The 18,095-nt window shown below is 40.3% G+C and overlaps 1 protein-coding gene across 1 annotated transcript in view; it reads right to left on the bottom strand.

The window, feature by feature from the left end:
• The window catches only part of GYPC (glycophorin C (Gerbich blood group)), a 31,227-nt gene extending 25,042 nt beyond the window's left edge, over positions 1-6,185 (bottom strand). Inside the window, exon 1 of the mRNA XM_008496995.2 lies at positions 5,982-6,185. Within this exon, the coding sequence (XP_008495217.1) occupies positions 5,982-6,015 (34 nt within the window). The 5' untranslated portion in view covers positions 6,016-6,185. The remainder of the gene's footprint in view (positions 1-5,981) is intronic.
• Between the last annotated feature and the right edge of the window lie 11,910 nt (positions 6,186-18,095).

The following is an 18,095-nucleotide window of genomic DNA, read 5'->3' as shown; positions in this document are numbered from 1 at the left end:
GGATAACATGGAGCTGTCTCAGGGTGTGTTCGAAAGCCCCCCTGCAACTTGCTGATAAAAAGCTTAACTCCATTTCAGGGCTTATCTGAAGGAGTTAGACCCTCATGAATTAACTGAATTTATTTTTTTTCTAAGATGAAAAAGAGAGAGGGAGGGAAGGCAAAAAAAATCACTTTAAAACTTCAATGCAGCAGAACAAGTTTAACCCATTGAGATTTTAAGTGAAGTCTTCTGCTTCATCAGGAAGAACCCTGTGGTGAAACATATGTCAGAAGAGAAGATACGAGAAACTGGCCTCCATTGCAGATGAGAAGATTAATTAAGAGGAAAATCACTTAATGAGATGTCTCATTGGTAAAACTACACGTGCAATGAACATCAGCAATAGGGGAGAAGCATAGCCCAGACATTGCATTTGATTTCCATGCTAACATTGGAGAAAAAGGAATTGGGTGTAAATTAGATCAAGCTGACTCTTGGAGAAACAGAGTACAGATCTTATTTCAGCTACAAATTATGAGCTTCATGCTTATTATTATAAGGCAGCAGTACTGTTACTTCATGTATTTGAGTTATAGGTTACAAATAAATTACCCAGAAAAGACAGTCCTTTTCTCTTCTCGTGTTCATAAATTGTTGGCAAACCAAACCTGAATTCTTCAAGTGCCACTTTTCTTCATTCACCAAGTAGTTTTTCAGAATGCTTAGCAGCTGGTGAATTTTTCATCAACTCATTTCTGGTGTAACACTGTCAAATTTGTTTGACTTAGGAACTGAAGCCTTTCAGAAGTAGGAAAGACACAGCCTGTCTGTTGTCCAAACACTTGCCCAGCTGAGGTTGTTCATGTATTCTTGTCACTTCAGCATCTGGGTGCCTGCCAATTTTTCATGCATTTCCTATCAAAACTTGGATATGAAGCAAGAAGAAGGTAAACAAAGATCTTACTAATGTCAAATGCTGTATTTAAAAGTTTTCTGCTCCTTCTGTGGGAAAAAAATCGTCCAGTTGCTAAATCACTTCTGAGTATGCTTTTTTTTTCCTAAGCATCTATTACAAAATTAGAGAGTGAGAAGCAGAAAGCTGTTGCCCTAGTGGATCTACTGGAGTCAAGGCTAATTCCTACCTCCTGGCCCCTATAAGTGCCTTTCCATAGCCAAATGCTACCTCTCCAGCAGCAGTGCCCCTGGAAAGCAGTCATTTCTCTATCACCTGTAATCAGTCCTCTCTATGCAGCCTACCAGCCTTTTGAAGTACGGGTGTCTGTACAGCACCTAGCACAATGAGATCCCTCTGTTGGCTTGAATTTCTCTGGTCTATAGGGATACTAATCCCTCCTTAACAATAGAAACAGGCACTCTACAGAGCAGATACACAAACAGACTTTCATTAGAGAATGCAGGCCTGAAAGCCTGTTTCACAAAAGGCTTTGCTGACTGGACTCAGTCATTTGAATAGGGATGGACATGGAGTATATTCTACAAGAGCCCAGAAAGAAAGGTGCAGCAGTATCATCACTGAGATGCAGACACTGCACAATTCTAGAATACTAACAGGCTTATGTATATAGTCAGTCACAACCTGAATCCTTAACATCTACTTTGTAAATCAGTGGTTTATTTGTTTTTTGTGGTTGTTGGGTTTTTTTGTTGTTGTTGTTGTTTTGTTTTTGGGGTTTTTTTTGGTGAAAAGTAGTACTCAGATATGCTGAGAACTTTGTATCCTAAGAAAGCAGACTCTGATTTGATTGGACATCCTCTCCATTTCCCCCAGCTTAGCAGTTTGCTAACATTTGTCCTGTTAATTATTGAAATTTTAGGTGTATTCTGAGCCTTTCCATTTGTAGGCACTGAGAGTGCCAGGGGAGAGCCCTGGGGTATAAAGCTAAATTTTCCAATTCGTATGTACAGTGGTGGGAGACAAATACACAAGCAGAGGCATTCAATTTACATAAATGTTTGCGGGACATGTTTTGAGACTTATGTGCTAAAAATGAGAGGTTATTATAATCTGTAGGTTTCCTTGTTTACAAATGCTTACAGGTTTACCAGTGAAGACCAAAACTTTTGCAATCAATAGCCTCTATTTTTGTTTATTAGTTACAGTCACAGACAAGTGCTTCTGTTGATTAAGAGCAATGAAATTAAATCTATTGCCAAGACAGCAAATAACATGATTAAAAGTCTACAGGGAACATTTGTGCCTTTTCAGAGGCCCTCTGTGAAGGGCTGTGGTATGACTCCAGGAAAATTTAAAGGACCAGTTTGCAGGCCCCAAATATATCTCATAATTTAAAGCTAAAGGACGTAAAAGGTAAAGGTTCTCAGAACCACACTTGCCATTTACAGCTGTAAGTAACATTGTCCTTATTGGGGGCCACCTTTGCCAAGCTCTCAGCCTCTCTGGAGGGGACAGCCCACACCCATTTGCCTCTCTTTGCCAGAAGCCCTGGTTGTCATTGTGGCAGGTGCAGAAGGGCACAACGGAGCTGACATCTGCTCATGGGACAGAGGCAGCACCAGGGGCTGTTCCCAAGCAGGGCTGGCCTGCACCTGGGCTGCTGCTGAACTGCAGCTGGCACTGAAATGGAAAGCACTCAGCTTACACAACTTGCCTTGTTCCTCACTCTCTGCCTCTCTCTGCAGCTGGGGCATGCCCTGAGGTCCAGTCGTGTCATCTGGTTTCCTTTTGGGACAAGATTTCTACATAGCACAGGCTGTAATTCTTCCCTACCTACTCAGAAGGAAAAAAATATTGGCTGGTAGGTGATGAGGAAGAGAAACCCCCACAAACAGCTGGCACTTGAAATATCAGAGCCCTCAGATAAAACATTCCCAGCATGCTGAGTACAGATTAAATCCTGCAAGGTGCAGAGCACCCTCTCCAAGGTGATGAAGAACTCTGACCCCCAAGGGTGGCTTTGCTTAAATCACTGCCTCCCTAGACTAAACTTTCAACCTGCTGACGTTTATTTGAGTGAAACCCTCACCTCATTTGAGTTGTTCCATTGCCTGCTCACTGCAGTCTAAAGGAAGAGGGCAAAAGCTGCAGTCTGACCAGAGTGCTGCAGTCTGACCAGAGTGCCAAACCTGTGGAATGCCTCAGATTTTGAAGTAAATCAGACAACTACTGCCTGTGCATCTGAGCTGAGGTGGGGGAAAGCATATGCATTTAAAAATGATGCATTTTAAAACAGGAAGTTTACATTCCTGCTGTCAGGCTGGATCCATTTTATGAGATGAAGAAGCTGAAAATAAAAAAACCCAGGAGCTATATTCACATGAAATACATTGTATGGAAGACCAGCCAACAAAATTGTAGCCCAGCTCCAGTTTTGGCTTTGTCAGCTGATTTCTTTCTCAGGTATTCCGTTTTATTCCAGACACACACAAATGTCCATTAACAATGAACAACAGAGTGAATGGACACACACTTCCTAACATCAGCAGGCAGAACTATTGGCTCTCTTGCCTCTCTGTTGAGGACAGAGTGATGTGATATCTGAGCCGGGCATCGGAAGTGCCAGAATTTAGATGGTGTGACATCCCTGTGTAGAAGCAGAATACATTTGCAAGGCTCACAGATTTGAATATCTTAAATCTGAAACAGTAGTCTGCTCCCACCTGGATTGCCAAGATCATACTGTATTTATAGAATGAATAAAAATTCCTTATCAGCCACAAGTGAATACAAGGAGATAAGCAAAGAACATGAACAATTAAGTAACAACACTGTTCAGTTTACATCAGTTGGCAGCTGCTCTGTGGTCTCACTTGCAGGTACTCAGCAAAGAATTATTATGTTCAGAACAGCTGAAGGTTTTTACTGATTCTTTATGCATTTTTCACACCCATTTCAAAGATTTTCACTATGGTTAGGAAGCAAATTTGTTTTTTTCAGTTACCCTGCCTCTCTGGAATACATCTGTTGTCCATGCTGTGCAGTGCCTGTCAATACACTGATCTTTCAATATCTTGTTTCTTTCAAAAACTGCTGTAATTTTTTGTAAGAAATAAGACTCTTTTTTTCCAAGACCTGCCCATAAAACCTCAATCCTTATAAAAAAAATGCACCAAACTTGCATTATAAAGGTATATAGTACTATTAGACTTGCCTCTATTTTCAATTTGTTCTTAATCTGTAAAAAAAAAACAACCAAAACCAAACCAACACCCACTAACCAACCAAAAAAACACCAAGAGAGGCAGACTGAAACGAATTATGGAAGCATACTGTCTGGGTCAATAAAGGAAATTATGAAGAAAAATAAAGGACAGTCAGTATTTTTGAGTCAGAACACTTCTAGCTAGATTGCAAGCCATTAGTTTTCACTGGCAATCATATGATCTTACAATGTTTGAAGCTGAGAATTCCTGCCTAGATTTTGGAAAAAACAAGAACCTGATGCATCAGCCTTTTTTCATTATGAACAGACAAAAGGCCTCACAAGGTACTAACTCCTCATCCAAATCTATACTAGGGCTCTCTGACAACCTGGGTCTGTCAGAGGAGTGATTCATAATGCATTCAAGACCTCAGTGATCATCCTGGACTTGTCACCCGGCCAAGTCTGTCACCAGACACAAGATTGGGTCTGGGCCCTTACTGGTACCACACAGTGAGCTAAATGCACCCCAGTGAGTCACAACACCCTCATGGATGAACCTGGTGAGCACCAAGGGAAATAGTTTACTAAAGGTTTTCCAAACCCAAGCTCTCAGAATCCTTAAGTAGACTGCATGTTTGCTTCCTATCAATAATAAAAACAGGCTGTAAGATAAACAATAGAAAACAAGCTATAACATTCTAAACTGCTGAATAAAATGGAATAAAATATAATATGAGGCTAGCATCTTATCTTTCTTGTTGGTTAGAACTTGCAAAAAGGACTAAAGGGTAAATAGAAATTTCTGGTTGGGATTTCAGAGATGCTGCTCTTGCTGTGTCATTTCTGCTGGATCAGCCTGCCTCATTCAGAGACTGGGAACCATCGTTGGTGTCAACAGCCATACAGACCAAATATTCGTATAGTTATCTCTGGATCAACCCCTGAACTACAGGAAGCTCCCAGCGATGCCTTCTGTGCTTTCTGCCCTCACTACTGATACCACAGTATGACAAACAATTCTGCTATTGACAGTTTGTTTATTAAAAATAACACAAAACTAATGTTTTGAATTAAAACAAGAAAGATTATAATAGAGCCGTGAAAGAGACATGGAGCTGCTATGCCGCACCAAAAACAGAGTTTTCCTATTGACTTTTTTCAGCTTATCAAATCATAATCCAGCCCTTCCTGCTCCACTTTCTTGTTTTAATATTGCCCAAAATTAATGCTGCCATGCTGCAGTAAAGCCTCTGCACAGTCTTCACTGTTCAGGACAAATTCTCTTTTTTCAAATTTACAGAAATATGCAGCATTAGACCAACGGTGAACTTGCCCTCCTGTACTCTCTCTTGCTGAGAAACTAGTTTGTTTGTCCTGAAGCCCACGTTTCTAAGTTTGCAGGAGCAGAAACACATTGTGGCTTTAAATAGAGACTGTCAGTTTGTGGCTTGTGTCTCATATTACACACAGACAGCTTGAGACGCTAAACACAAGTTGGGCAGCACCATTAATATCTTAGAAGAGCGTCAGTACATTTTTTAAATGCTCTATATTTTCATTCCTGAAGGCAGAGGGAGGGAAAAATATTCAAATGAAACTTTTCTAATCCAGAGTTTAGGTGGAAACACTGCTAACTTTGCTCATTCCTACTCAGGAGTGGGAGTTTGCAGAGCCTGTTTCAGTTCTTCATACACACACGCACGCAGAAACACAAAGAATAAAGAAGGAAAACAGTTTCAATACAACTCTTTTTCTTCAGGATTAATCTCAGGCAATTTTTTTTTTGTATGAAATGCATTAGACAATCTTTTTTCTTAAGCAGCAGACTGGTAAATCCACTCTTATTATAAGGAGGGGGGGAATAAGGGTACTCACGTGGCTGAGATGTCGCATTGTTTTGGTAACTCATAATTTATGTCTTTGAAAAATGCCTTATTTGTGTTGACAGTCTCTCTTCCCTGCTCAGAACGGACGGCGGGACTGAACAGAACAGCTGGAAGAGCCCAGGAAAATGCTCCTCTTGTTCAGGCTCTCCTTGCCTGGCTCCTGACCCCTTTACAACTGGAAAAGGAAACAGCACATGTGTCATTCTCTTTTGCCTGTGTAGCTCACATGAGCGGGGAGGGGCACCCATTTGCAGATAGCAGTAACTGTATTCAAGTTTTGCAAGTTGGATGTATTCCACCCTTTGCTTTTACTAGCCAGCAACCAGTGGAAAGAAAATGCTCTTTTCACTTTTAGCCAAATGCAGAAGCAACTAATAGAATAGCTTTCCAAACATCTACCCACCACTGTTAATATAATTTCTTTTACATATAAAGCTTACTGCTGACTCTCTCCCCAAAATGCCTATCATCATCACCAGTAACAGCAAAAGCAGGGCTTTCAATTTTCATTGCACAGCAGCATCCTTAACACAGTCTAAATGATTCTGTCATTTTAACAGGTGAAAATGGAGAGTGACATTTACTGGGTCAGAGTAGTTATGTCAGTGTATAGGATGAATCTACACAGTGCTCCAAACAAGGAGGAACCTTTGCCTGCAGCACAGGATGAGGCACAAGTAACTTCAGTCCTGGCTTTGACACAGCCTTCTTAGGGCACCTTGGGCAAAGCATTTTATCTCTGCCTCAGTTTGTCACCTGTAGAATAAAGATGGTAAGACTGATTTCCTCCCGCTCTTTCATCTGCAGGTAGGCAATGTTAGGAAATACTTCCTTGGTCTGCATGGGTTAATTTACTTATCCTCCTCAGCAAGATTTTTATCTTGGACAAGGCTACCAGCTCCCTTATTTATATTGCTGCCATTTAAAGCTATCTGTTTAGCCCTCTGCAATCAGCAGTATGTAGCTGTTGAAAGTTTGCATATGTAGTCAGCCCATGGTTGATATGGGCTAGGACTTCTAAGTCATACAAAAATCCAAGTAGTTTATATCCTGTCTTAGACACTAAGAAGAGTTGACAAAGTTTTCATTTTCCTTTTTGACTCAGGATGAACTAACTGCCTGCCTCTGACAGCAAAAACACAGTAAATGTTGAAATGGAAGTGGAAAAAAAAACAGAGGCATGAAATTCAGGCTGACACTCATCCTATTTTGCAAAACTGTTGCAGCATTTTCTGTGAAATCATCTCAGTGACCTCCTACAAGAAACTGATGCTGCAAACTTGGTTTGCAGTATTTATTTAACAGTTACAGGATGGAAAGAACAGCGACTTATTTACATGCCTGTGACAAATAACAGCTTATTATGAGCATGGATAAAGTAAGCAACTTAGGTCAGCATTTTCCAAACTCTGGACTCATGGTAGAGAGTCCTGGAACATTTAATGACAGAGCAAAGCAAAGCACTAAACAAACATGGGAAAATAATAGCAAAAAGTCCTGATGATGCTCCTCTGTTTTCAACTCTGTAGTACAACACTGATTTATACCAGATAGATAATTCTATGAAAATATATAATGTGCTTACATAAAATTATGAATTTCTGTCCTGGGACATGAGAATTGCCAATTATTTCGTTTTAATCTTTCCTTATCATGATCCCTGAGAATTTCAGAACTGGTGTTGAGAAGAGACTTTTTGGCCACTGCAGCTTAATTGAAGGATGGACACTACGGATGCCTTCATGACATTAGTGCCAGCTAACAGTGTAGTGCCAGTTAGTACCATCATGTCTAGATCTCCCCCAGGAGTTTTGTGGCAGACTACTCAAAATGGCACACATGCACCTGAGGGGGCTGCCCAACCCAGACACTGGTGAGCTCCTAGTGGTTAAACCCTTTGCATCTCTGCAATACTTCCTGCATCTGTCTTCTTTTGTTCTTATTAAGACTGCTCTTCTATCACCAAAATCACTGGGAAAGTTTATATAAGAAGATTCTGGGTGAACCAAGCCCACATGGGAAAGCCCTCTTTAACACCTTGGTATCTTCACTTTTCTTAGGATTTCTTTCTTTGCTTATTGCAAAAGCTGGGATTCCCAGTAAACCAGAAAGCTTGGGACCCCTTTTCCAAGGCTGTCGCTTGCCCTCAAGCAGGCCATTAAATAATCCCTCCCTGAGCTTTCTCACTCCTCATTAATGAGTATCACGTGCGGGTGGAAAGACACCACAGCTCCATAGAGCCCAGCACGCTTCCGGAGGAGCCTGAGACCAGGTCACAAAACAAAGAGGAGCTCAGTGCTCTCTGCCTGCCTCACCCCTCATCTGACCACCCTTGGGGGACAGGAGACACCAAAAGACCTCAAAGGAAAAGATGGATGTGAGGGAGTTGTGGAGAAAAGATGTGATTAATCAATAATTTCCAGCTTGTCTGAACTCCCTCCTAAACTTAAAATACAGTAGTTGCTTCTGGCAAAAAAAGCACCCCCCTCACCCCCTGCAAGAAAAAAAAAATAAAGGTGAAAGGGTGAAGATAATGTAGGGTGTCTGAAAGCATTTTTTTTCTAAGGGCTCTGGCATTCATACAGGATCTTTCAGATGTGTGGGATAACTGAGCTGTGTGACTTTCATCAGCCAGTTACTAGATCAGCTGGGACCACTACATTCCCATTAAGTTACAGAAGTAGCACTGGTTTCCTGCCCTGGTGAATACTTTTGTATCTCCAACTTTTGAAAGCTCAGAAGCCAAAATTCCCTTTCTGTCTCAGTAGTGCTTTCAGATATGACACTCCTTTCAGGTCCAAGATTATTAGCTCAGAAGTGGGACCTCTTTTGTCTCTCATATTGCAACTTATCCTTCTCATGCTATGAACAGCTATGTAATCAGTTCATAGTCAGGCCCACAGGTTGTTCTCTTTGATATTATCTTGCTCCAAGATAAATTATAGCTCACAGTTGTTCAGGCTTGGCAAGCTGATGCTGCGTGCAGCAGCTGTTGTTCCCAATGGGAAGGAAGGGCTTAGGCTGCATTCAAAGGAAAAAAGTATGTCAAAAGGAAAAGTGTCTATTCAGGAAGTTATGCCTGACAACAACAGGACATCAGACTAGAAATCCCTGTCTTTGCAGGATTGTCATCAAAAAAACAATGCAAAATCTGCAATCTCAGCCAGCAAAAACTGTGTCCAGTTTGAAAGACGCTGAGTGGAAAGCTCTCAGTAATATTCTTCATTGTCCACCCTGTGCAGCCTCCCAACCTCAGAGAGGGTGCTTGGATCCACCATCTGGACCTTTGAGGAAAGGATGTTTCAGTTGGTGCCTGTCCTGGTTCTTGCCTGGTTGTGAGTTCAAGAGGGCCTCATAACTGTAGTGATGGTCAGTGGTGTGTCGCACCTGGCCAGCTGGCAGGAGAGGTGGTGTTGGCTTTCTCCTCATCATTGCTGGCTACACTCTTCAGGCTGTTTTAAACCTGCCAAGCTGGTAAGCTATGTGTGAGCTGGATGGATCCCTAACTTTGAAGACTTTCTGCAGGTCTAGGAGAGGAATATCTACAATGAAGGAGCATCTAGACTGAGTCTTGAAGGAGAGATACTTCATATGAGATATGCTTCAGAAAGCATTTGGATCTGGATGCTTTATGAAATGCCATTTTCTACTGATTACCTTTCTCTCCATCTCTGGAAGGAATAGTAGCCTATTACTGAGGCCTTGTGCAGTAGGATCTCCTCACTGAACTAAGTATTCTTGCGTCTTTCCTGTTTCCCATTTATTTTTGTGCTAAGAATGTGGATATTCCTGGCCATAGACTACCCATCCCCTGTGAGGGCCAGCTCAGATTTGGAAAATGTAATGGAGAATGAAACCTTTGTGACCACACAAAAGGGATTAAAGTTGACTTATTATCCAGGATGGACTGTGATGCTAATATAACTCATGTTTTATGTGTTGCTGCTACTTCCAGTGATTTTAAGTGGAACTAGCTTGTGAAATCCTTGGGACACAGAGCAGGAATTTTCTGTTTGCAGTCATAGCAGTAATTGTTACTGAACGAGTTCATAAGGCCAAAAGAGAAGGATTTACCCAGGAGATAAGAGATCAGCTCTCCTTCCTACTTTGCATCTTGGGTATATATCTAATTTTTACCACCCTTCTGTCTTCTAGTTGAACTTGCTTCTAGTTTGGGTTATATTTCTATCCCTGGAACACACCCTACACCCTGCTTTACCTTATCTCACAACTGTTTGCAGTTAAAGGTCGTAGTGTGCCTGTTTGTGTTTAAGACATCCCCACCTAGGCTTTTAGTTTATTTGGGGCAAGTGCTTTCCCCTTCATGTCTGTAAAGTATCTGTGCTCTCAGGGAGACCTCCTGTGTCAATACAATACAAATCCTTCTCAAATTGTGCCATCACTCTGCAAAATGGCAATATAAGGAGACTCTTAATCTCTACAACCCTGTACTTGGCTATCCATGAATGACATGGCTTTTCATTAAGGTCACCTTGGAGGAAGAATGGCTAAGGTCAAATGCTCAGTGCACAAAGTTTTGCAGACTATCTATCCAGCATGTCATTGTGTCCAAAGATCAGACAGGATAGCTTAGAGCCACTGACTCTGGCTGCCTCTCCAATCTAATACCCGATACCACTGAAGGGCACATCATCTGTTTATTCTCTCGAGCAGTCAACAGGATGTTGACATGATGTCTGATAGCACAAGCTTGGGACAGCAGTCACAGAAGCTGGATAAATTTGGAGGCAGTGAATCATGCTACCAGCTCTTGCTGAGTTCAAGAAATCTGAGAGCATGCTTTGGTACATGGATTTCTCATAGCAAAAGAACTAAAAGAAAAATAAAATAAAGTTAATCATGCTAAACTTTAAAGCAAACAAAAGGCAAGACTTGCTCACACAAAACAGAATTAAACACTGGAAAAGTCATAATTCCTACAGAGCTCTGGTATAGTTAGACCTTTGGTTTTACAAAAAACATTCTTTTTTACATAGTTGGAAGTGTATTATACAGCCTGACTTCAATAAGCTGGGGTTTTTATAAGGTCTTTGCATAACTCCAAAACAGCCAGAAAATTGAAAGTCGAGGCCTGATGCCTGTGGATCCTTGTAGTGAAATGAGGCAACCAGTGCCACTAATTACCAGGTAGTGGGCATGAGCTTGTGTTAAGCCCACCTGTGCCTGATTAGGGTGGGGTCCCAACTGCGCATGAGCAGGATTAGGGGGCCAATAAAAGGTGAGGCTCAAACTCACAAACTCAGCTCACTCCTGAGCAAGTCAGCAGAGAGGTTGGTTGCTTCCAGAGCACCAGCACCAGCACCAGCACCAGCACCAGCACCAGCACCAGCACCAGCACCAGCACCAGCACCAGCACCAGCACCAGCACCAGCACCAGCACCAGCACCAGCACCAGCACCAGCACCAGCACCAGCACCAGCACCAGCACCAGCACCAGCACCAGCACCAGCACCAGCACCAGCACCAGCACCAGCACCAGCACCAGCACCAGCACCAGCACTCCTGAGGCAAGAGACTCAGGGCACTTTTTGTGCACCTCTGCTGGAAAACCTGTTGGACTTTGGAGTGCCGTGCCCTAAGAGAGGTTTGTCTTGCTAGAGACCCTGGTGTGTTTTGTTACCCAAGTGTTAAATTAAAATTTCACTGCTAGTTAAGTGCAGGTCAGAATCCTCTCAAAGGCTGTTAGTCTGTCACCTGGACTGTCCTTGTGTTACACAAATGATGGGCTTATTTTAGTTGGAGTTCTTTGGGAGTTTGGATCCTAAGCTTTTACATTCTGTCAAGGGCTTCAGTCTCTTTTCTGCCTTTCCTGGTCTGGAGGGATAAGGCTTAGAGAGTACACATCCAAAGTTAAGATCTTTCTAATCATAGTGTGCATCCCTTGACCAAAGCAGTATCTGAGGTATGTCCAACAAAGATGTTGGGTAAGTGTCTGTGCTTTAAATCTACTCTGAGTCTGTTTTCCACATTGCAGCAACTTGGAACAAGGTCAGATTGGCAAATGGCATTTGAAGAAGTATAATAACATTGAGGTATTTGCTATCATTTTTAGCTTGCATGTACTGTCCTCTCTGGAGGAAAAGATATCAGATTAAGCTTCTGTTCTCATAGCTCTGGTCAGTTCACAACTGGAAGCATGTATGCAGGATTTCAAACTAAATTTACTCAAAGGTACTCATCCTACCAAATCATTCCGTCCTGACAATTTTTACAAGAGTATTTTCTAATAGCTTTTCAAGATATCTTTCTCATCACACCGATGTTGTAACAGTGTTTACTTTGGTTATCAGACAGCTTTCTATATCCTTGGATTAGTTATAAAAGCAGAGACACTTCAGTGCAGAGTTTAGTATTTCAACCTACTATCTGAGCAGAAAGCTGGCATGTGATGGTGGCATAGTTATACTGAATGAAACTGGGGCACCATGAGAATGTGTGTGGTGACCCTGAGGCCCTGTGACTTAGCACACTTCTACCACTGCTTCAAAAATAACTCTGCAAGATTCCTAGCCCAAGAGAGAACTAAACTTCATTTTTCTCATGAGTCATGTGATTGCAGTTTTTATTTTAAAACATGCTTAAACTTGCTTAGTTTTTTTCTTGCATTCTGCAGCTTTTTTTAGCAATCACAAAGATGTTTGTGTTTCCTGACTTAGTCAAGTTTTATCCTTTGGTAAAAGTGATTGGCGAAATACTTAGAAACCACAGTCAGCAATCCTATGGATTTCTGGAGTTCATTAAAATACCATTCACAGCACTACAGCAGGAAGAAAAGGCTCACAAGCAGTTAGCACAAATCGTCCTTCTCCCAAGCTCCTTCAGATGTGTTCTTCTCTAATCCCTAGCTGTAGTGTTTGCAAATCCTTAGGCTCTTGGAGACCATTCACAAAGTGGCAAGTGGTCACTATATCCTGCATGCAGGGCATCCCTTAGGAGCAGAAGGATGATATTTGAAAGTTCCCAAAGCAATCAAGACTCTTATGCTGGTAATGTTGGGATTTTGGACAGGGTTTTTTGTTGTTTTTTGTTGTTTGTTTGCTAACATAATTAAATCTTGTTCAAAACAATTCCTAAATAAACAGTCATAGCAACCATGGAGCCCTGGATAAAATCCTGGTGAAAACGTAAAGCTACAGTGTAGAAATAGACTTTTCTCACTGATGTACTCTAAGGAAAACAGTATGTTTTTTGACCCCTGCCACATGAACACGTGTCTTCCCAGTGCAGTCCTGTGACTGGATTTACTAACATCCTGCAGACAGTTCCTGCTATTGCTTTTAAATGACTGTTCACAGCAATTAGGAAGATGAGAAAGTGACTGTAAAGCCAGAGCTCCAGGGGGGAATCTCAAAGCCAGACCTGAACACTAGACATGTGAGTCCCCACAGTCTTGTCAGAAGACACAAGATGATGCTTTATTTTTCCTTTTGATTTTAAAGAAAATTTACCCATGCCTGTATAATGAGTAGTTTCCAGTTCTCTCAAATAATAAAATATTCATGTAATTTAAGTGGAATTCCTAAACTACTGATAATAAATTTATTTTTCTATTTTCGTATAGGGAGTGAGAGAGAGAGCTCCCAAAGTACAACTAAATGCAGTGGATGTGACTATCCTTGGGGTCCACTCGCCAGTGAGCCCAACTAAAATAGGGCATGGTCTTGAAATCAGATAATCTGCTGTTCCTTTTATTTTTGTTAAATCGTTTTTTTTATACAAAAATGGATATAGCTGTCTGCTGTAATGGGAGCAAAAATTATAATGGTCTGTTCTAATAATAAATTGCATGCTGGTTGTTTTTTTTTTACTGTAGCAAAGGCAATTCAGCTGTATCTGATTGGCACTACTTCAAGATTTCTGATGTTCAGCAGGAGAAGAATACACAGCTGCAAAAACCAAAACAAAGCAAAAACCTCTCAAACTGCACATGCTGGAATGGCACCAAGCCTGACTGCAACAGTTCACCAGACCCACTCACATCTCATCAGGCACTGGGCCACGCAGTGAGTGCTTTTGCTGACTAAATTGTGCAATGAGTTTTGTTGTGTTGTAATGCAGAGTCCAAATGCTTTACTCTGGATACCATATCACAGACTTCCTCAAAACTTATTTAGATGCCATGTAGGAATGTGGTTGAAAATTTTAGGTGTGGATTCTGCAACATTTCTATAGATTTACATTTTACTGTCCTTGTGATGCTGTTGGACTTGGTAGGCATTACACTGTAAGAAAAAAAAATACTGAATGAGAGTTATGTCAAGATTACTCTTTTGTTGTAATGAGCTGTAAGCAAAGTCTACTGATACATACTTCACTGTGAAATCTGCAATGCTTTACTTAGAAATAGTTTTCTTCCTTATTAAATCAAAGAGCTGCCCAGGAAGTTATAAATCAGAACAGTAAACATAACTACAGGAAAAATATCTGAATAATCTAAACATATCTTTGCTAAGTATATAAATATGAATTTTGGCTTGTGAAGTCAGGTTGAAAGGACATCTAGATTGGACATGGAGAGTTCAGGAGTAGGTTTAGATCAGGATACTTTGGCAAACACCTAAATTTAGAAACACCTGAGAGCACTGGATCTTGTCAGGTTTTTTCTAAACACTGAAATAGCTGGAGCTGGAGAAATTCTGTGTAGCACCAGCACTACACTGCTGATTTGTCTCTGAAAGCTCAGACCCAAATTAGGAAAGCACTGAAGAATGTCCTTATGGCTACTCTGATGTAAGAAAAAACAAAGCATGCTCTTAATTTTAAGCACATGCCTAGGTCCCTTTCCAAGTTGAAAGAATGCTTAAAGATTTTCCTGATTACAGAAGGCTTCCTATAAATATTCATATATAGCACTTCCTTTACCTTATCACCCAAATTAAATTTCCTAATTCTACTCAGTCTATGATGAGGCAGTCTATTGAAGAATTTTTTTAAATTTAAGGGGCTAGTGTCATTTTATGTAACATCAGTGACAGATATTAGTCACATAATCTATTCTAGTCTACTGCATTCCCTCTGAAGTAAAAGAAGACAGATTTCCAGAAAGGGATTCGTTCTGGGTCTGAAATAACTACACCACCTCCAATAGTTTTGTCTACTCTCTAAGGAAACAAACCACACCCTTCATTGCTGAGACACAGACATAAAGAATGTTCCAACATTTCTAGGAATACTTTATTTGTATTCTGGTACCATTTCATGCTCCTCAGAGAGAGGGGCCATCCTTCTTTTACTTAGCAAATACAAATGGACTGAGTCCCTGCCTCTACCACATAAAAGTGCTGGTATGCTTTGGAGTAGTGGGCAATCAAATTCTCATTTAGTAAGTGTAACTGATTATATGCACCATGTAGCATGAATAAGCATGCTGTGTTAATTAACACTCTATATTAATATTCCATCATCTGAAATTTCACCTGCCATCATTTCCTGTTGGCTTCTTCAAAAAACAATTATCCGATATACTCTGAAATGTCCTGCTTATAGTTTAAATAAAATTAATGTGTTGTTATTGCATATTACACATAATGCCATAAAAGATGTAATTACTTGAAACGTACAGTAATTACAGACAAATAATTTGTCTTGTGTCTTCTACCATTTATTTTTTTTAGCATTAATTCAAATCCTGACCTTTCTCTGAAAACATCTACTGTTCTCTAGTCATTGTTGTCCTTGTTAACATTCACATCAGTGCGAATGGTTGCTCACAGCTTTAACACATTCAGAAATCTACTCGGCAATATTACATTAGTACTGTGTCAGTAGATATTTAGAATACCACTTCAGATATGCTTTTTGATAGCGAGATGAAGGTTTATAAGTTCTCATAAAAGAGCAGATATTTTGCCAAACGAAGCCAGTAACTTCTACTAAAGAAGAGTAATTGCAAATACTTAAAAAATTATCTTTCTGTTTATGATATATCAGATATAAGACCACATTCTTTCAAGTTTAGAGTTGGGTATAATCCCTAGGAAATGGAATTTCACTAGCTAACATTAAATAATATATTTTTTTTGGTATTGGTTTTGGAATTTTGCTGTACCTAGTAGCCTAAAATAATGAATCCTTGGGCTGTACAAATATTGATGCGTACATTTTGTAGGTGTAGAAATAAAGGTGAGAAAGAGGTGAATAAAGATTTTGACCAATTTCCATGTAAATGATCTAGCAAAGAGAAAAATTAAGAATAAAATGGTAGTGTCTTACATGATCTCACTTAGTAGAGCACCCAGGTACTGTCTGTGCATAAAGCCACTGTGGTTTACAGTGGTTATTGAGGATGTTTTGACTTCTTAAGGTATTAAAATGTGCAATTCATCTGAAAAAAATTAACTAACACCTCCATCAAGTAGCATTGTTTTTTTTCTTTCTCTTTTGATACCATGTACTTTTGCTAATAGCCCGTACCTGTTACTATTCTCATCTAACTTCTAAATCACCAGTGATCCAGCACAACTACCCTGCTGTGAGTCCAGCCCAGACACAGAGTGGGTTAAGAGATGTATCCAGTGAACACGTTGGCTGGGCTTCTCTATGAGCAGCCTAACACTGTTGCCAACATTTTTATATTTGTCTGCTGAAGTCAGCATTCACTTTCTAGTGAGTTCAATGGAAAACTGAATGGCCACAGACAATATCTAGGCAATAATTCCACACACACCAAACCCCCTTGTATTATGCTTGCAGTCAGCTTTTAAAAAGTGTAAGGTCAATGTCTTTCCTGTTTGGAAAGTAAGAGGGGAGATTTGATAGTTCTTTAATGGGTTTATCTTAATAGCAGGAGGAAGACAGAATGTTTATAGCAATTCTCCATACTCTGCTAGTGAGCTGATTAGCACTAAATTGCATTTTGCTGGCAGAGCTAAAAAATATTTGGATTCCTTTGAGGAAGAGAAGATCACCTACAATGTACTAACAGAAAGGGTTGGAAATAATAAGTTTTTTGATCACTGCACCAGGAATAAAAAGATTTAAAATCATCCTGCACTGTAAATACTACCTAGAAAGAGAAACACGTGTGAAATACTGAGATATGAAGCACTCTTCTCCACGTAGTAATCACTATAGTTTCATCAGGTGAATCAGGTAAAAAATTCATTTAATTTACATTCTGAAAGTAAAAATGTGGACAAATCTGACAGACTAAAAATTATATCAAAATATTACCTTCTTTAAAATGCATGCAAGCACAATAAGAAGTCACTGCACATCCACTTCACTCTCAACTGATGTCTTTGTCACACATAGACGCTATAATCCTTGGATCATTTTTACCTCTTGTTTCTGCATAGTCATCTTCTTTTAGGGTCATGGAATAGAGCTGTGTTTAGATCTCATTGTGGAGAAGTGAAACCACTGATTTAATGTCCTGGGTAAAATACCCCTAGGAAGACTCCAGCTTCCTGGGTTGATACTCTGGCCATTAAATGATTTAAGTTCTTTGCTTAAAAAGTCACCAGCATTGCTGAGACCTGGGACCCTAGAAAATAGTCAAGATATAAAACAAAAGAGTGAGAGGAATTATGAATTTTATTACTTCTTGAAATCTTACTTATGAGTCAAACAGAAGTTATTATTTCAGAATCATTCTGTGGCCTGAGTGGCCTTAAAGAAGTAATCTCAATCAGCCAATGAAACCCTATGGCCTGTAAAGGGCAGAGTATCCAATGGCATGATTGTGATCTCTCTTCTGTCCCTATAGGTCACAGGCTAATGAAATTGTCATATTAGCTCACTCCAGAATTTGCTATTATAGAACTGCTCAAGAAATTCACTGTAAACCACTTCTTTGATTCTGCCTTTGTGCATGTGTATGTAGACTTAAGACCAACAAATGAAGTAATGTGCAGAAGGGGGGGGGGGAGTGTCACCAAGCAAACTATCAGTGTGACATTTTAAAGCTGCTGGCTGACTGCAGAGTGATATGCAGGCATATATATGAAGCATATGGGGAGGCAGGAGACATATATCAGAGACAGCAGCTGGTATGTCAGGTCCAGGACAGCTTCTACTGGGAGAAGAGAATAGATTGCACTTCCAGGCAGAGTGTCTTAACTCCTCTCTCTTTGACTACAGA

This window comes from Calypte anna, chromosome 7 (assembly GCF_003957555.1).
Source record: "Calypte anna isolate BGI_N300 chromosome 7, bCalAnn1_v1.p, whole genome shotgun sequence".
NCBI classification, from domain to species: Eukaryota; Metazoa; Chordata; class Aves; order Apodiformes; family Trochilidae; genus Calypte; species Calypte anna.
The sequence above is the reverse complement of the archived record's forward strand: the minus strand, read 5'-3'. Positions and strand labels throughout refer to the sequence as shown.